The 21,107-nt window shown below is 34.3% G+C and overlaps 1 protein-coding gene across 1 annotated transcript in view; it reads right to left on the reverse strand.

Annotated features, from left to right (window-relative positions):
• LOC6036601 (sodium channel protein 60E) overlaps positions 1-21,107 on the reverse strand; it is a 396,931-nt gene that overhangs the window by 203,505 nt on the left and 172,319 nt on the right. The window contains 1 exon segment of the mRNA XM_038261893.1: positions 19,035-19,252. Coding sequence (XP_038117821.1) covers positions 19,035-19,252 — 218 coding nt within the window.

Consider the following 21,107-nt stretch of genomic DNA (forward strand, 5'->3'; position numbering starts at 1 on the left):
AAAATGGTGACATGTGTCATCTGGCTTGTATTTCAAATTTTGTATGGCAATTTGTATGGAAACTATAAGGGCACGAAATGTGGGGTATAGGGCACTAAATAGCACTAAATGAGCACTAAATTTTAGCACAAAGAATATTCAAAATGGCGACATGTGTCATCTGGCTTGTATTTCAAATTTTGTATGGCAATTTGTATGGAAACTATGAGGGCACTAAATATGGGGTATAGGGCACTAAATAGCACTAAATGAGCACTAAATTTTAGCACAAAGAAAATTTAAAATGGTGACATGTGTCATCTGGCTTGAATTTCAAATTTTGTATGGCAATTTGTATGGAAACTATAAGGGCACTAAATGTGGGGTATAGGGCACTAAATAGCACTAAATGAGCACTAAATTTTAGCACAAAGAAAATTCAAAATGGTGACATGTGTCATCTGGCTTGAATTTCAAATTTTGTATGGCAATTTGTATGGAAACTATAAGGGCACTAAATGTAGGGTATAGGGCACTAAATAGCACTAAATGAGCACTAAATTTTAGCACAAAGAAAATTCAAAATGGTGACATGTGTCATCTGGCTTGAATTTCAAATTTTGTATGGCAATTTGTATGGAAACTATGAGGGCACTAAATATGGGGTATAGGGCACTAAATAGCACTAAATGAGCACTAAATTTTAGCACAAAGAAAATTCAAAATGGTGACATGTGTCATCTGGCTTGTATTTCAAATTTTGTATGGCAATTTGTATGGAAACTATAAGGGCACTAAATATGGGGTATAGGGCACTAAATAGCACTAAATGAGCACTAAATTTTAGCACAAAGAAAATTCAAAATGGCGACATGTGCCATCTGGCTTGTATTTCAAATTTTTGTATGGTGATTTGTATGGAAACTATGAGGTCACTAAATATGGGGTATAGGGCACTAAATAGCACTAAATGAGCACTAAATTTTAGCACAAAGATAATTCAAAATGGTGACATGTGTCATCTGGCTTGTATTTCAAATTTTGTATGGCAATTTGTATGGAAACTATAAGGGCACTAAATATGGGGTATAGGGCACTAAATAGCACTAAATGAGCACTAAATTTTAGCACAAAGAAAATTCAAAATGGCGACATGTGTCATCTGGCTTGCATAGACCGCTAGCTCCTGTTTCAGGAGCTGTGTTTCAGTAACAATTTGCCCTCATAGTCTTAATACCATATTTAAGAGAAATTATTCATTTCTTTGATTTTTTTCTTTTAAAATTTATTTTTCTCCACAGTTTTACATTTTTTTTTTGAAAAATTGACCACACTGCTAAATGAATCTTGACCAACATGTGCAATAATTTGCATTTTTTCTCATCCAAGACATTTAGCATACAAACACAAATTGATACTTTGGACAATTTAATTTGCAAGACTTTGTCATAAAAAGGTACATACGAAGTTTCATCCAAATGAAAACTACAAAAAATCTAGTTATTTGTTTTCATATGTTTAGAGGACCTGTTAAAAAAACTCTTTATATAATTATAGCTCTATTAAGCTGTTATTTATAGCTTCTAAATCAAAATAATTTTTCACAAAAGTATTACAGATAATATAATAAAAAAAGGTTTAATTGAAATGAATTTGTACAACAAATTTGTATCATAGCATTTTTTTTATCAAATTGATATACTTTTAGTTTGGCCATATTACATCTATTCAAAAGGGAAGCTAGGATTGAAAAGAAAGAGACGTAAACATTAAAATATAAGATTTTTTTTTAATTCATGCTCAACATTTATAATACAAAAGAAAAAGGTAAAATGATAAGCTGTTTTTTATTCTATATGTGGTCCCGATATTATATCTGATAAAAATTGATATATAAATATTTGCATAATTTTCGTTGTTGAGGTTATCAATGTTGAATTATTTTTGATTTTATTTACAATTTGGTAGTTTTATCAATATTGAACAAGTTTTTTTTTTTTCATTGTTTACAAGAGGTGGGCAAAAACAGAGCGAGCCGCTCAAAGAGCCGGTTCACTGAAAAGAGCGAACGAACCGTGGCTCACAAAAAAGGAACCGCGGTTTTTTTTAAACTCCGGGCTTTTGAAAGAACCATTTCAGGATGGCATGAATTATGTTATACATATAATTTATTGGTTTCCAAAAAAAATAAGTATTAATTTTTTTTTGAGAATTGAAAATATAGTTCCAAATATTTAAATGCATATAAAAATGCATCTCAGAAGTAAACAATGTTCTAAACAAAATGCTAAAAACTTTTCATTTTACAACTAATTGTACATTAAGGTATTACCAAATTTGAGCATTTCAAGTTACATAATTTGTAAAATATTACCAAAAATCTACAGATTTTCTCCAAATGAAATGCAAGCATAAGTTCAATTCTTGCAGAAAAAAAACGCAATTCTAAATGAATAGCAATTTTTCCTAGATTTAAGCTTGGATGTCATTCAATTACTCGAATGTATAGGTTTGAGTAGAAATCTTGACATAGAGACCACCTAGATCTATGGTTTTCAAAGGCATCTTCTCGTTTTCAGTTCTATTTTTTTTATCAAATAATTTATAAATGTCCAATGCGAAATAAATTATAAAATCACACGATTCTTAAAAAAAACCTTTTCTTCCAAATTTTGAAAAAGAGCGGAAGAGCCGTTCAAAAGAGCGGTTCTTTTTAATGAGCGGCTCCTAAAAAAGAGCGGTTTTGCCCACCTCTATTGTTTACCAAATGATAATGATTTTTTTTTCAAATAGTTTGCTTCTAGTAATATTTTAAAGTTGACATTTAAATTTCCTATTATTTTATCATTGTTTGATTGGTGAGTTTTCTAAATATAAAACCAGTTTTTATTACTTATTTTATAATGGAAAGTCTCTTAAGTCAATGCTATATTTAAGCGAATAAAATGCTTTTTGGCATCGGGATGATGCCAGCTATCCGTTGTTTTTATAATTACATGAAAATTTATACAAAAAATACGTATTTTTCCAGTATTTTGCAATGTTTTTCTAAATAATTTAAAAAATATTGTATTTTGCTATATGGGGGGATGATCGGGATTTTTCCATACATTTCACAAGTTATTTCACACATTTTTTAAAAATACTAAACAAAATTACAAAACTACGTATTTTCGAAATAAATACTAAAAATTGAAGTTTTTTTTTACAATATGTGTATCAAATGATCGGGATTTTTCAAACAGTCAAATGTTATTTGTGGAAATACTCAAAAATTTTCACAAAACTACGTTATTTTGAAAAAACAATAAAAAAAATATTTTTTTATAATTTGGGTAGCAAATGATCGGATTTTTTTTCATACATTTCGATTGTAATAATATTTTCTTGCGAAATACTCAAATTTTCACAAAACTACGTATTTTCGAAAAAGTACTGAAAATGTATTTTTTTACCATATGGGAATCAAATTATTGGAATTTTTCAAACGTTTCAAAAATTATATTCCATTTTTTTCAAAATAGTATTTTTTTTGCAAAACCCAGTATCTTCGCAAAAAAAAAAATAAATCCAAATATCATGTTTTTTCAAATGGGTATCAAATGATCGAGATTTTTCATAAATTTCAAAAGTAATGACACAAATTCAAGTAAACACTTGAATGTCAAACAAAACTACGTATTTTATAATCAACTCAAATATCAGTTTTTATCAAAAAAATCTAATTATATGAAACAAATGAAATAAAAACTGAAATTTAGAGTATTTTTTCAAAAATACGTAGTTTTGTGAAAATTTTAAGTATTTCCAAAAAAGAATCTACCGATATATTTGAAAAATTATACGAATCAAATTTAACCCATTTTGAAAAAAGAAACATAATATTAGTATTTTTCAAAAAGGCATAGTTTTATAAAAAACATGTTGAGTATTTCACAAAAAATATTATTACTATCGAAATGAATTAATAAAATCCCGATCAATTCCCTTATTGTAAAAAACTAAAAAGAATTGTATTTTTTTTCGAAAATACGAAGTATTGTGAAAATTTTGATTATTTCACAAAAAATAATATTACTATCGAAATGTAAGATAAAATCCTCGTCAATTGATACTCATATAAAAAAAAACTGGGAGTATTTTTTTTAAATACGTACGAAAAAACGAAACTATTGGCACTACGCCCCCCGGGGCATGGCCTTCCTCTAACGTGGGATTTCTGCTCCAGCGCCTCTGACGAGACAGGAGAAACCGGGACCGACGTTTTACTTCACCATCCGATAGAAGCTCAGTGGATAAGGCGGGAATCGAACCCGCGTCTCATAGCATCATCGGGATCGGCAGCCGAAGCCGCTACCCCTGCGCCACGAGACCCACAAATACGTAGCTTTGTGAAAATTTTGAGAATTTTCAAAATTTTGTGTTTACTTTCGAATGTATGAAAAAATCCCGATCATTTGATACCCATATATAGGGGTAGTGATTTTTCACCTTTTTACGGAAGCCGCGTAATCCGTGAAATTTGCCCTTGGCCGTGAAATCTGATCAATACCGTGAAATGCCGCGAAATTCGAAAAATCCCTTAAACAATTGTTCCTCATTGTTTAAAACTTTGATTTTTGAACTGAAGCAAACCACAAGACGAGCATTTTGAAAGCAGTCGTTAAAATAAATTATAAAATATTGCATGAGTAATTTGGATATATTTATTTGGAAAAAATTGATCATCCCTATCGAAATGCAGCGAAATGACCATTGATTGCAAGATGCCACGGATAACATAATGTAAAATTTTATGAAAGAAATCGCAAAATAGTTTTAGCTGTTTTATTTGTCAATCTCTGTTAAATTTAGTAAAATAACGATGAATAAATATTTTTAAATATTGTTTTGCTATTATCAATATCAAATGCTGCAAAAACTGTTGTAAATGAAGCTTTGCCTATACTTATTCGAAATAATCAAATATTTTATTGCTACTTTGTGTAAATTTAGAAGGGTTTTCGTTTGGAAAGACTGAAGCAAATTATTTTGTGTTTAAATTTTAAAAACTTTCAGATGTAAAACCGGACACTCATGAACTCATAAAAATATCAAAGAATATTTTGTGTCAGGAGGGATTTTGTTTTCTAAACTATTGTTTATTCTCAAGGTTACTTTCCTCCACACAATAGTGCTAAAAAGACATATTTTTTGTTATATTTCAAGCAGATTTTTGAGTACCGTGAATTTCCCGTGAAATTCCAATGTTTTGGCATGCCGCGAAATTTCAATTTAAGGCCGTAAAAATCCCTAGCCCTATCCATATAGGAAAAACAATAATTTGGAATAGTTTTTCAAGAAAAAATTGCATTCTCAAAATACAGGAAAAATACGTATTGTTTGTGAAAATTTTCATGTTATGCCGACTCTAAAACACTATTATTTTTTAATGTTTGGATGATTTTTCAAATAAGTTCCCAGTAACTTTTGATGGAGCCGCCTAGTGCTTTATGTTCAATTGATCACAACTGTCTAGCAATCATCAGTTCTCAAGAGCATAAGTATTAATGAAAACCATCCGGACCCTAAGATGACAGTTCTCGTGAGTTGTGCTTATTCACCGACAGCCCGAGCAGACGGAAATAACTTGGGAATAACATTCTTTGTTATTTGAAAATACTAGGCCAATAACATTTTATGTTATTTATAACAAGATTTGTTATTCACCGTTATGATTTTTTTGTTATTGGATTGTTATTGTAATAACAGACTAATAACATTTTACGTTATTTTTCGAACAAATCTTTGTTATTATTTTTTGTTATTTTAACAACTAATCCGATCATCCCAATAACTTTTGGAGTTATTCTTCCATAACAAAAAATGTTATTCTCAAGTTGTTTTTGCTGTCAATCAATATCAGACCAATAACAATTTTTGTTATGATAACATAAACTGTTATTGAAATCTTATGCAAAAATGGATTTTTCAAGATTATTCCATAACACTTTATGTTATTTTAACAGTATTTGTTATTGAAATGGCATGAATTATGTTATTACCGTCTGTTCGGGAGATGGCCAGTGGGCCTCGTCGGAGTCCGCCCATTAGATACGTAACTTATAATTTGCATGGGAAAATTTTTTTCGTGACGGTTTTCGCGGCATGCTCACTTCAACTGTTCTACGCAAATATTTGAACGTGGCGTATATCTAAACAAGTTTTTAAAGAAAATGATTTCAGACTGCTTATTTTGTCGCTTTAAATCGAAACAAGGCAAAACTATCATTATTTAAACTATTCGCCATTTCCAAAAGTGTTGGTTAGATAATATCAAAGGCCACCATCTTAGGCCCACTGGACCCACTAAAAAGGGGTACGCTCAGTTTGTATGGGAGCTGTCAACATGCTAATTTAACTAATATTCATAATTTTGAAAAAATGAAGCTGAAATACTAATTGTTAAAAATCAATCAGAATAATATGCATGATTAATTTTGCATTAATATTTGTGACGACTTTGTTACACATCAAGTGTGATGCATACATAAAGTTATTTTGCAGCTTCTTAATTGCACCTCGAGCAGAAAACATCTTTAATGAATCTCGAGGAAAAACGAAGCTTCAAGAGTACACCAACACACCACCCCTCGCGGGAAAAAGCTTTCGGGGGGTGTGGGAAGGTGGAAGTCGGCCAACAAGTCGCCGTAAGGAGGAACCAGAATTTGCAACGATGATGAAAAACAAATACACACCAAGCAGTGGAGGAGAAGCTTCAAAAAGCTCAACAAGAAAGGAGCAGGATGCTGATGATGACATCAGCTGCAGCAGCAGCACAATGTTGTTTTGGACTGCCCCTGAGGGGAGGTGAGATAAAAATAGTGTTTGCCAGAGACAAACAATCCTAAGGTTCTGGGTGTTGACACCATTGACGTCACTTGCTCGAGTGTTTCTGGCTGTTTGAGAGGTGACACCTTCTAGAATGTGGGCACATTTTAGCTCCGAGTCAATTTGGTTACACGAGTGATTACAGTCTGTTTCGGTTTGTTTGTCAACAGTTAATTTGATTGAACAGTTATTGTTTATGTTTTCAACCATAACTTTCATCTGTTTGCTTGCTGTCTAAAAATACTTTAAAAGATGACATCAATCCTAACAATGTAGTTACCACCTCTTACCAAGTTCAAAATTCTTCATAATTTAACATATTTCTCAGTCTCATGTTTTCGCCAACAACGTCTGTCCGTCTGGCAACTTGTTTGCATTCCAACGAGAGACAATGTGTGCAACTTCAACCGTGCAACGCTCATTATTCTTAGCCAAGGAGCAGCGGCTTCTTCAACGTCTAACAACGGTGGCGAATCCTTTCCGTTTCCACACGGTACATCAAACCGAGAAACCACTTTACAAAACTGCATTCATTTCATATCATTCTGGTGGTGCACATTCCAACACCCCCTTCCCCTCCAAGTTCTGGAGGGATGCCCTTGGCCACGTTCTTGTCCGCATCCTGAAGGTTTTTGGCGCAATTTCACAGCGCATCAGATACTAACTTCGCATTGCTGCACTGCACTCTGTAGAGATAGTAGACGCCCACGCCCGACGCGTTCGCAGAAATAACGAAGCTTCCAAAAATAGTGCAGCAAAAACAAACGTACCTTTGCTGTTTTTTGTTGAGAGAAGGGGGGCGTAATGTTGGAACAAACAACATCGGGTTCTGGCCCCGGTATGTAATGCTGTAACGGCGAGGAAATACTTCATGCTCTGTCGACAGGGATCCTGGCGCTCGAACAGGCAGAAACAACAACATCCCAATCATCCATGGGGAAGATTTATTCCTGCAGGAAGGACTGGACGTGGTGCGCTACTGCACGGTGCTGTCCAGTTGGCAGCTGAATTATTTTTGTTTTTGTTCGGTCCACTTGGCTTTAGGAAATCAACTCACATTTGATGGATTTGAAGTGATGATGAACTGGAAGTAATTTCACTGTTTGTTTTTGAACAGCTGCAATTCTTGCTAGAATTTGTCTCTGATACCTTCAATAGGGTGCCTAGATATGGAACTAATTTCAAAACCTCGCTCCACAAGCTCACAAAAAAAAAATCATGGTAATATTACATCTGGGAAGGGGTACATCTTTAATGTCAGAAAAAAGTGTAATTTTACCACTTTTCTGTTGTAATGTCACTTTTCCAGTCTTTGCAAATTCTCTCAAAAGTAAGATTTTTATTGAATATTAAATGCTCTACAACTTTGTCCAGCATACCAAAGCTGTAAAACTCGATCCTGAAAAGTAATCAGCGATCTAAAAAAAGATATTCTTGCATGAAAATTACTTGTCACCAACTTTGGGCTCAAAAATTGGCTGCCGATACGTAGAAAATTGTCCGCACTCTGGTGATAAATAAAGGGTTGGCAAACACAATGGTACTTCCAAATGAGCAATTTTTCTACTAGAGCGTCCAATTTTCCCGGGTTTGGAATTTCCCGGGAAACGGAAATAATATTTTTCAAAGCCCGGGAATTCCCGGGATCCCGGAAAATTTTTGAAACGGTCATAAAATCAATTTTTTCATCATATTTGTTATGTTGTTCAAGCTTAAAATCATAGATTTAGCTCAATACTGTTAATTGGTGATTATCTTCACTTCAATCTAAACAAGGATAACAGGTTTTAGATAGTTTGAAATACATTAACAATTGTTTTTTGTTCTTTGATGTGCGTTGGATTTAAATGAACCAAATTTTTTTATCCTTTTTTTCAAGTAAAATTAATTTCTTACTAATATATTTCTTTGATTTATTAGTTAACATGACTACAACAGCTTAAATAATTTCTTTGAAACTGTCTAAAAATAAGACACGAAAATAAAATTATATTGTAAATAAATTTATACCATATGTAGTGAAATATTGGATAAGCTTAGAATTTTATGTTTTATTTCAAAAAATATTTCAAAAATTATTATTAAGTAACTAGCGCCAACTCGAGATTTTAGAGCAACAAATTTGAAAATCGATGTACTAATTGTTTTGTTCTGTTAATGTTGTTACCGAAATCAATCAAAACAATCAGAAAAAATGCAAAAAAAATGCTCCAGATGGCGGTGTTTGTAAAAAACAAAAGATTTTTTTTCAAGTTTATAGTCATTTATATACGTAAATATAATACCAAGTCTTTATTTAGAAATAAATAAAATTTAAATAGAAAATATTTTAAACGCTAGGCATTTTACGGACCTCTACACTAAAATTTAAACAATTTTCCCTAATAAGCCAAATAAATGCTGATACATGTCAAATTTAAATTTTAATACCGTCATCTGGGCCGAATCGGGACACATGGGGCGAATTGGGACACATGAAGGGAAATTAGGACAGCAGTTTGACCAAGGTTGCAGCCTTATATTTTGATATTTTTGATTGATTTTGGTTAGACAAGATTCAGAGCAACAAAATGTGTGCATTCATTTACAAATTTGAAGCTTTTAAGTGCTCTTAAACGTGCTGGCCCTATCCACAATGAAATCTCAATTTTCAGACCAAATTTTTTTTTCGGTTTCGGGAATTCCTGGGTTAAAATATCTTGGAAAAAAATCCCGAGATTCGGGAATTCCCGGTTTTGGAAAAATCCCGGGAATTTTGTCCCGGGAATTCCTGGGATGGACGCACTATTTTCAACATTTAGTCGTCCATAAAAGTTTCCATACAAATTTGTGAATACAAAATATACGAAATATTATTGTGTGTTTTCAAAAATTTGTATTCTTGAGAATTTGAAACAATTCAACCAGATTATTTTTATTTATTCAACTTTCACGACAACAATCCAATACATCTATTTAAATTTTTATTACTAAAATTTGAATTCACAAAATATGTATTTTTTTAATTCTAGATTTTTCAGGGGACCAAAAAAGGTACCTTTTGTACCATGGTACATGAAGGTGAAAAATCTGGTTTAAGAAATGAGATTTTTTTTTATAAATATTACAAATCTGCACAAAAACATATTAAAAATATGTTTTTAAAGTAAAATCTAAATTGCTCTTCCATTTTTTTCGGTTATTTAAACCTTGTTTCAAGTTAAAAATATTTTTAGGTATAAAATTTAAATTTGAGCTATTATTTTTGGAGATAAAACCTCGCAAAAAATGAAATCGATGAAAATTAACATCCCTAAATATCACCAAATTAGCCCGGAAAATATTGGTTAGATTTTAAATGTTGAAAATTGAAACTTTTGCGAAATTTTCTGATGTTTTCATTTAAAATATTTCACTTTCCTTATTCAAAAATTGAATTTTGCTCGAAAAAAATCACGTTTCTTAAACTTGATTTCGCCCCATCACGTACTGTGTGATGTTTGTGTCCCCTTAATAATATTAAAAAAGGGTTTTTTTACTTTTAAATTTTGTCACAAAATGTTGAACAAAAAAAAAATATTTTTTCCGTGTACCCATTTTTTCTGGAAATTCATGATCATAACCTACAACTTTGCCGAAGACACCAAATCGATCAAACAATTCCCATTTTGTATGAACAAAAATGCAAAATGCTTGCAAAATTGTACGGACACCTGTATGAAAAAAAACTAATGACGCAAATAACTTCTTTTGTTTAAGGGAATACATGAACAAAGTTTTATCCAAATCAAAAACTGAAACATTAAAAATCGCGAAAAATTTTGCGAAATCGTACAAAGCTACTTCTTTAACTTATTGTTTTCGAAGACTTCGTATAATTTCCTAAAAAAAAATTTCAAAAAACATAGCATATTGGACTTACAGTTAATGAGATATGATAAAAATTAATGAAATATATTTAAGATGGTTCTCTGAGTGTCGATACTTATTCTTCCAACCGTCAGACCTTTTATTTTTATTTTTCAAATTGATCAGAATTTAATTTTTCAATATCAAGTCGTACTTTTCAAACGATCATTTACATCTAAATATATTAATCTAGTTTGTTTTATTTTATAAACATAACTTGTGCAATACAAATGGGACCATTTTGTGAAACAGCTCAAAAATGCAAATTTTGGTAGTCTAAAACGGGTAATTCTCTTCCAACTTTCACGAAATTGGGAAAAGTTGCCCCGACCCCTCTTCGATTTTCATGAATTTTTGTCCTAAGGGGTAACTTTTGTCCCTTGTCAATGTAGATTCGAAAAGTACATTAAATCTCCCATAAAATGACATGTTTCAAAATTCGGGTTACGGAAAATGGGAGAATTTTTAAAAAAAAATTAGTGTTTTTTTCGATGAAAAATACGTTTTTTCGGAATTCTGAGTATGCCATCAAATCAGGCGTTTAATTTTACATAAAACTTCCTTTGACAGCAAATTTCTATCTCATCACCGTTTCAGGTTGCAAATTATTAAAAAACACCTCTTTTTCGCATGTTCAAAATGGAAGGGGTCGTACCGCCCCTCCGTCACGAGATATCAAGATTCGTGATCAGGGACAAAAGTTACCCCTTAGGACAAAGATTCGTACAAATCGAAGAGGGGTCGGGGCAGCTGCTGTGTGAGTTAACGGAGAATTACCCAAACATATGCAAAAGTCGAAAATTGTAATTTGCATTTATTTTTTTTGTATATACTTTATAGTTTTTGAATTCCAATAAATTACACAGCATAGATAAAGTTTGCTTTAAAAATTTTAGTATATTTGCCATGAACTGGATTTCACAATCCCTTTTTTACAGTGCACCACCACACTAAAACTATTTCTCCACCCATAAAAACACTAGAACAAACTCACCCAAGCTGGAGTTTAATTTCGCTCATAAATATGCGATATTATTATTTGTTTTGTCTGTCTGTTGTGGTGTGCCTTGCTTCGCGGAATTCCGGCCAGTGCGTGGATGGCAGGATGATGGCGGTCGGTCTGTGCCACATTGTGTTGTTTGCGGGAAGCGGGACAGAAATGGGTTGGGGGTTCAAACATGAATAGAGCGACCTTCATTTCTGCGTTAGGTACCAACAAAAAGAGCGGAAAAGTGTGCGCATCCCAAATATGCACGCCGTGGTTTGCTACAAAATGGGTTCACACCGTGTTTGAGGGTTGCTTTTGACGCTTATATATATATTTTTAAATTGTATATTAATTTTGATATGAATTCAACACTGAGTTACTAAAAGAGAAGTTTTTTGAAAATGATCGATTTTCCTATCAAAGATTTAAAGTAGGTAAAATTAATTCCATTCAACGGTTAAAAACCGAACAAAAGCTCCTACTCATCCAGAGAAGTTGGGGGCTGCTCATCGCGGGTGGCAGAGTTGTCTGTTGAAAGTATCATGCACGGGTAAAGTTGAAGGGGGACTCTCCCATCCTCGCTCCCCTCTTCAAAGAGCAGTACAATGGCCAGCTGTTGCATTTTTGTTGTTGTTGCTGTTATTGTTGTTGTTATTTGCGCGAGAAGCTTTCCGAACAAAGTGTCTGCAAACAATGACGGTTTGGAGAGTGGACGGTGAGGTGGTGAAAATATGGAACGGAAAAATTAGAATCGTGCCCGGAATGGAAAAGAGCGAATAATTATGGGAAAAAGTGGCCTACGCAAATGGGGTTGGCATGAACTTGGGGTTAGGTTGAAAACAAATGAAAGCATTCGACAAAAAAAATGAGATTATATGGTAATTTATTTTGTTTTTTTTTTTTTAATTCCTTCAGGGGACCCTGGGCACTCTAAACATAAAAAAAACTAAAAAAAAACAAAAGTGAAACTTCTAAATTTGTTTACCTGATTCGTAATTTGAGATTTATATAAAGCAATTCCAGCTCAAATCAGGATTTTTTCTGGTACTTTTGTACCCGACCCGCTCCGATTTCAATGAAACTTTTTATACATGTTATCCTAGGTCTATATAAGCCATTTTTGTGTATATGGAGCGAATCGTACTCGAAAATGACATTTGAGAAGGGCGTAAATAATTTAAATATTTTTGTATTTCGTTATTTAAATATTGCTGTATCTCGAAGCCGTTGCATCGTTTAAAAAAGTGGTCGAAAACTAACTTATAGGAAATTTGAAGGGCGTTCCGAAAAAAAAAACACTGAAAGAAAAATACACGCCACCTCCATGAGATTTTTCAATTTTTAAGTTTGATAGTTAAATTTTAAGGTGATGTCACAATTATTTTTCGTTCAAAATTTTTGAAGAAATAGCCTAAGATGTTACAAAAAGACTGACAAAAACTGCAGGATAATATGTCTCTCCTAAAAAAATACACAAATCATTTACTAAAACTGTTTTTTGAAATGTGGTCTAAACGTCAAAATTTTCAAAGGCAGATATTGGGAATCGATTCCCCAGCCAATTTTACATAAAAGTCTCGATATTGATCATTTTCCTATGTCCAATCCTTGTGAAGATGCAGCGGTTCAAAACATTTTTTTTTTTTGAAAAAAAAAAGTTTTTTGACATACTTGATTTTTGAGTCTTGAAAATATTTTACCGGAAAGCTCGTCCAATTTCCTATAAGTTTGCCTTTGACAGCAAATGAATTGGATGTATGGGCTTGCAGATATGCCCTTAATTACATTGCTCATAACTGAGAATAGTATATTTTTTCAGTGTGGTAGAAACCTGGATTGTAGATTAGCTTACGTAAATATTTAAACGAGTCAAATTAAAATGTTGTCAAAGGCAAACTTAAAGGAAATTGGACGAGCTTTCCGGTAAACATATTTTCGAGGCTGAAAAATCAAGTCTGTCTTATAGAAATTGCAAAAAACCATTAAAAAACCTATTTTTTCGAAATTTTTATTTTTTAAACCGCTGTATCTTCACAAGGATTGGACTTAGGACAATGGTCAATATGGAGACTTTTATATAAAATTATCTGTGAAATCGATTACCACTATCGGTTTTTAAAAATTTTGACGTCTAGACCACTTTTCAAAAAAAAAAACAGTTTAGTATATGATTTTTGTAATTTTTTAAGGAGAGACATACCATTCTGCATTTTTCGTCAGTCTTTTTGTAACATCTTAGGCTATTCCCTCAAAAAATGTGAACGAAAAAAGTTGTGACGTCATCTTCAAATTTATTTCAAACTTAAAAATTGAAAAATTTTTTTTCAGTGTATTTTTTTTTCGGGAAGCCCGTCAAATTTCCTTCAAGTTTGTTTTATACTACTTTTTGATGCGAAAAAAATTTAATTACTAACGCCCTTCTCAAATGTAATTTTCGAGTACAATTGGCTCCATATACACAAAAATGGCTTTTATAGGCCTAGGATAAGATGTCTACAAAGTTTCATTGAAAACGGAGGTGGTTGGGTACAAAAGTACCAGAAAAATTCCTGATTTGAGCTGGAATTGATCTTTAAAAAATTATAAACGATCAATAAAGAATATCGCTGATATTTTCAAAAATTAAAATAAATTTCAAATCATAGGTTGTTTTTCCATTTGGAAAAGTTTTATGAAAGAAGTTAAGCTATGAAATTCAGGGTGTTTGAATTAATAAAGTGTCCGTATTGCATATTGTTTTTAAGATAAAACATTATGTTAATTTGATTTTTTGGCTTATTTTGTGATTGAAAAAGTGAGAAAATATTTGCAGAGGCCTTATAAATAAAAATTGTTCAAACCACAGAATGCAAGAAAAAAGGAAAAATACCAACAAACACTTTATTGAAAATCCATTTCTCACCCAAGAGCTCCGCGGTAATTGAGCGCACTAGCATGAAACCCTGAAGGGGTGTAATCATAAATCATCGCACTTGTACCTAACTAGTCCGGGGCTTGCTGATGCTGCTGGTTCTGGAAAATTGTTGTTTGTTCCAGCGACAAACGGTGTGACGCAAACCCGGGATCGTGTTTTCTACTAAGAACCCTTCTTGTTGCGTGGGTGTCTAGGAAAATGGCATCATGGTTGCCCAGAGTGATTAATTAGAAGCCATATTCATTAATTATAACTTTATTTCGAAAGCAATTTGCTCGTTACGTGGGTGATCGAGGGAGACACTTTCGTGGAAAATTTCACCTCCAAATGCTGGATGCTAAATTATGTGATTACCGGAAAAGTCTTCCCACTCGAACTAATTATGAGCAAAACTATCTTTCTGGTATTAATCTTCCAGCGGGACGACTTTCGTCGCACTAATTAAATACTGTTCACCGTTATGGTGCCAAGCAGGCAAATATTATGTTCCACAATAGGGTTAGGTCAGTTGGTTTCGGAAGTTCAACCCCACTCTGCGGAGATAATCCAAATGGTTGGAATTGGCTGACCTTCAACCTTGAAAGAAAAAAAACACCCTCCCAGAAGGAAAATAAAACCCGTCGGATTTCCTCGTGTTGGCACATCGCCAAGCGTTGCAAAGTAATAATTAACGGGTCCCACACACATAGTCCCGAAAATGGGGACATTATGCGCATATTTCCGGCACTCTTTTTATTTCGTCCAGGCGGTTAACTGCCCCCTGCCGCATTAATATCGCATGCTTTCTCACAGTAGTGAGGGCACAGTAAAAAAAGTCTACTTTATATTTTATCGGGAAGTAGCTTTGCTTCAAAATCAATTCTGTTTCAGTGTGTAAAAGCCATTAGGATGGTTTTCCTGCCAGAACTACAATTGTTATTGATATGAGAGCTTGTGGGCGGCAGTGATGCTGCTCTAATTGCTGGGTTTTCTTTGCCTCGAAGATTGAATTTCAGATTCATATCAGTCGCTTTCTCAATTACTGACATGTGGTTGGGTTTTTATAGCAATTAAAATGACCACCAGGAGAGGAAATCAATATTGTGTTCGAACTTCTCGTACTGCGTTTTGGTAGAACGATTCCGAAAAGTACTTTTTACATAACATAAATTTAAACAGACTTGTTGGCTAAATGTACTGAAAATATTATCATTTTGCAACGTGTTGCAAAGATTACTGTTATTTGTTGATTTTACAATATAATTGCTATCTTGAAATATGTTTGAATGTAGGTACTTCGAAATATTAACTGATTCTTCAAATCTAGTAAAGATCAAGAAGACTCTACCCAAAAAATACGGTAAAAATTGGGCCTCAAGCCTGTTGTCAAAATTACGTCATTAATGAACGTTTAGCATTTTTATTCTGTCAAATTTATATTTAATACTTTTAAACGTACTTTCCAGCTCAAATCGGGTTTTTCTAGTACTTTTGTACCCGACCCTCTCCGATTTCAATGAAACTTTGTACACATGTTATTCTAGGCCTATATAAGCCATTTTTGTGTATATGGAGGCAATTGTACTAGAAAATGACATTTGAGAGGGGCGCATGTTATTTGTAACTTAAAAATTACTGTATTTTGAAGCCATTGCATTGTATCAAAAAGTGGTCAGATACAAACATGTAGAAAATTGGACTGGCTTTCTGATAAAAATACACTGGAATAAAAATATACGCCACTTCCATGAGATTTTTAGATTTTTATGATTAAAAGTTTAATTTTTATGGTGATGTCACGATTTTTTTAGTTCAAAATGTTTGAGAAAATAGCCTAAGATGTTACAAAAAGAGTCTCAAAAACTGCAGGATGGTATGTCTCTCTTAAAAAAAAAATACAAAAATCATTTACTTAAACTGTTGTTTAATGGAAAGCGGTCTAAACGTCAAAATTTTCAAAAACCGATAGTGGGAATCGATTCGCCAGACAATTTTACATTAAAGTCTTCGTATTGACGGTTGTCCTATGTCCAATCCTTGTGAAGATACAGCGGGTTTAAAAATAAAAATGTTTTTTTGGTGGTTTTTGGCAATTTCTATATGACAGACTTGATTTTTCAGCATATTTTTACCGAATAGCTCAAATTTTCCATAAGTCAATAATAGTTTTTGGAAAAGTACGCAAATTAGGCCATTGTCGCACTTACATCAATTTTCATGGAGTGACAAGATTGAAACTACTTTCATATATAAAGTGACAAAAATGCACGGAGTTTTTTCGGTTTTTGTTGAATATCTCAGGATTGAAATCGAATTTTGGGGATCTGTGACGGTCAAAAGTTGAGGCATTGTGAGCTGCACAATATGGCGTTCTTAACTCAATTTGGCCCAAAATGCACGTACGACAAGTTAGCACGATGGCGACGACATGTAGAAAATCACAAAATTTCATATTACAGAAAATTCACTAAATTTACTAAAAAGATGATTTTCAACCACTCCTGAAAGTTTCACGAAGATATTTCATGACTGAACTGAGTAAGAGACGATTTAAGTTCACAATTTTGCCATGCGCAAAGCGAACTGTCAAACTTTGTGAACGTTTGTCCCTTAACATTAGTTGATTTACGGGTGCCACGATATCTCGAGATGGGATGGACCAAATTGGCTGAAATTTAGAGTGAAGACTCCCAAGACATATCCCGTATGCATGAAAAAGTCCGATTTTGAAATTTTGCTTTTTTAAAAAATTACAAAAATCTAAATCTGACTTTTTTTTATATGAAAAATGTTTATTAATCCACCATTAGGTTGTTGGTGCCTTCCTTACATTAACAATTTAATTCAACTTCGAAGATTGCATTGTTTCCAAATCAAGTTCCAGCACCGAAAAAGACTTGATGAAAACAAGTTTATGAGTAAAATAATCTTATACAGACTTTTCCAGAAATCATGCAGACTATTATTTGAAGCAATGTGGCAACCAGACGTATCACATCTGGCGCGACTCTTGCACGTAAACAAAAAGACCCGGCCTTTTGAGGTTATGCAAAAATCACCCTTTTTTTTCTACAAAAAAACTTTTTCTTGGCATAACTTTAAAAGTACTTCACTTAACAGAATAAAATTTAATAGGGTCTTAGGGGACCCCAAAACAAACAGAATAAGGCGGATCCGGCTAAAATCGATTCAGCCAGTTCTGAGAAAATCGTGTGGAAAAAAATCATGTCTACACACATCCCCACAGACATTTGTTCAGAATTTGATTCTGGCAGATGCGGCGAGTGTAGCTAATTTAGGTAATCTCAAATACTCAAAACTTTGAAATTCGATATCTCTGGAACGAAACATATTCCTTTCTGTCGATGAGTGATTCTTATGTAAAATTGGCCGGGAAATACGATGGTGAGGTCAAATTTAAAAAATAAATAGGGCTGTTTTGAGATACGGCCTTTTTAAGTTTTCAATTGCGCAATACAGGTAGAAAACATATTTTAATCTAAATTTTGACCACGGAAATGGATTCTACGTCCAATTTCCTTCAAAATTGAGTCTAAGACCGACCCTCTAAGATTTGCGGTTCCTGAGTTATCGTCGTTTGAAGATATGGGTTTTGCTCAAAAATCGCCAAAAAGTCGATTTTTTGGGATGGTACAAAAATGGAGGGGGTGGTCCGATTTGGATGAAATTCGGGATTTTTGCATGTTTTGATAGTCTCAACAGCTCTGTCAAATTTGAGCAGAATCGGAGATGGTAATTTTCAAGTGCTGTTCCGCTTCGGGTGGAATGACCCATTTAAGAAGTTCATTTTTCGAGTGATTTTATAGCCTTTCCTCAGTGAGGAAGGCAAAACATAAAAAATATTTTTATCTTTTTTTTTATTATGTTTTTGAAAATCGGCCTTCGTAATGCAAACAGGACCGGTTTAACGAGTCTTCACTAAAATTTTAAGCTGGTTTGATCAGAGCAGTGTTGAGATATCGTGGCACCCAATTTTTGCAACTGCTAACTTAAAACAGCTATATCTCGGCAAACGGTATATCCAAATTTCTTCATATTTATTTTGTTAATAGATAAAAATGTACATTTAAATGCCCTGCAAATGACAAAAAAATAAATGTCTGCTCACATCAACCTCGGACATTTTTGACGATATACATGTATGTAACCCCTTAAGCTTCGACGAAACCAAAAAAAAACTGTCTTTTCATGTTGAAAGGCTGAACCCATACTTGAAAAAAAAATCACATATTGGATTCCATATTAGCAATTTTTAATACTTTGGTTAGACGCCTTTGTAAATAATGCTAAAAAGAATCAGATTCGTGTTCGAAAAATATTTGATCGAACTATTTCATATACCCTAATATTTTGTGATTGATGAGAAATAAAAAAAATTGAAAAAGGAAAACATACCTCTTCATAGATGAAGTTGTCGATCTCCTCCAGCGGCCGCCCGTACATGTCGTCCGGGAACGGCTCAAACCGCCGCGGCAGCATCGCCCCGTCCTCCACCTGCACCTTGGACCGCGGATGGAAGCCATACTCGCGGACCAGCTGGATGTGGCGCGACTCTGACTTTTCCTGCGACTTTTCCGTGTACGCGACGACCTGATGCTTTGCCCCGGTTGTACCTGCCGGAAAAAATACAAGAGAAATTTGCATGTTTAATAGTTCTAGCTTCATTTTTTTAAGTCAAATAGATTGGGTTGAATTCTAAAGAACGTAAAGTTTAATTAAAGTAAAGCAAAGGAAAATTCAAGCGACACTGTCGCCAACACCTTCAATTCATTTCTGTTATCTCGGGACAAGAATCGTATTCTTCTCCAAAAAATCTTCGAGCAATCGTAGAAGCTGACACCTCCACCCCCTGAAAGCTTCACAAAACACTTTCCACTTGGATTGTTTTCCACTTGTGTGATGTGGTTGGAAGATGTTTTCCCTCCCCCACTCACCAGCCACGTTTTGGAACCGTTCCAGAGACCACACCGAGTGGAAAATTGTTGCCACACAATAATTCAATTCCAACGACAGGTTGTAAATTTGTTTATTCGAGACTAGACTTTGGCAGATTTCTCGTATTGCAAAGTTTTTCCCCGGACTGTACCAGCTCAGCTTCAAGAAAGCTCCCCCCCTCGCCCCTAGAGACGACCGCAGAGGGTGTTGGGAAAAATTAAGCATTTTCTTCGCAGCTTCTGTTTGCCTCCCAGGAGGACCATTCATTTCGAGGGACCGAAATTAATCCACCAGGAATTGACGCCAGCCTTGGATTCGACGAGGAGTGTGAGTGGGTCGAGCGGGTGGAAATTGAAACTCATTTTTCATGCTTCGCAACCGATGAGGATGGAAATTGAACACCAGCACGGAGCTGGACGGTACCGTTGTGATGGTTTCAATATTCGAGCTATATTTTCATAATTTATTGAAATTGAATTTGGGAAGTTGTTGTGGGAGACGGTGAGGGATCTGAAATTCATGTTGGATCCTTAAACGGGGCTATAGAGCTTTATGACGTTTCGCGTACGCACACTAGCGCACCATTTGATTTAGCTGGCCGGACAAAATTTAACCTCACTTTTTTTCGTGTTCGTACACGCAATACATGCGCACGTAAATAACTCTATTGAATAAGAGTTTGAATGGCTTTTTGCAGAGTGACGGACGATGGACGATTAGTGGTTTTCTTCACTACTGTTACTAAAGTTATACACGGAGAAAAAAGAGTTCCCAAAATCGTGAACAAGCGTTCATGAAAATGGGAACCTCGAACAAAGTGTTCAAATCCCATGGTACGATTTTGAAAAACGTACCATGAAATTTGAACACTTTGTTCGTGGTTCCCATTTTCATGAACGCTTGATCACGATTTTGGGAACTCTTTTTTCTCCGTGTACGGAGAGACGCAACCGATGTTTTAGATGTCTGTGTTTACAAACAATTCGAGATTGCCAAAAGAAGGAAGGGGTAGGCGTGGCTGAATGGTTACGTTGTTCGCTTTGTAAGTGGAAGGTTCTGGGTTCGATTTTCATCTGCTCCTATCGAGAAATTATGGAAAGAACGAATTCTAAACACTTGAATATGAACGAAAAATTAATTAGCTCGTGGTGGAGTTTGATCGGAAACGGAATCGACGCATCACCTTATAATGTGGCCCTCTTAAACCTTGCGGTTTCGTCAACGGATCCACAGGCGTGTATCGTTCTTTTTGCGACAAGACTCCGCCTCCCGGGTCTCCTAAGTGTGAAGGTATGCCACGGGGAGAGGGCACCGAATACCTATATTTACACTTAGAATTTTGTGCGTCCGCCTCGAGATTCGAACCAGCGACCTCTGGATTGTGAGTCCAGTGCGCGGTCCGATTGATCCACACAGGCAGACATCTCCCGTCCTTTGAGTCAGCAGTCGAAAATGCTTACCACCAGACCATCGAGGCTTAGTTGAATGCTATAAGAATCCAAGAAACTTGTTTGGAATCTGTGAACCTAAGAA

Source organism: Culex quinquefasciatus, chromosome 3, assembly GCF_015732765.1.
Source record: "Culex quinquefasciatus strain JHB chromosome 3, VPISU_Cqui_1.0_pri_paternal, whole genome shotgun sequence".
NCBI classification, from domain to species: Eukaryota; Metazoa; Arthropoda; class Insecta; order Diptera; family Culicidae; genus Culex; species Culex quinquefasciatus.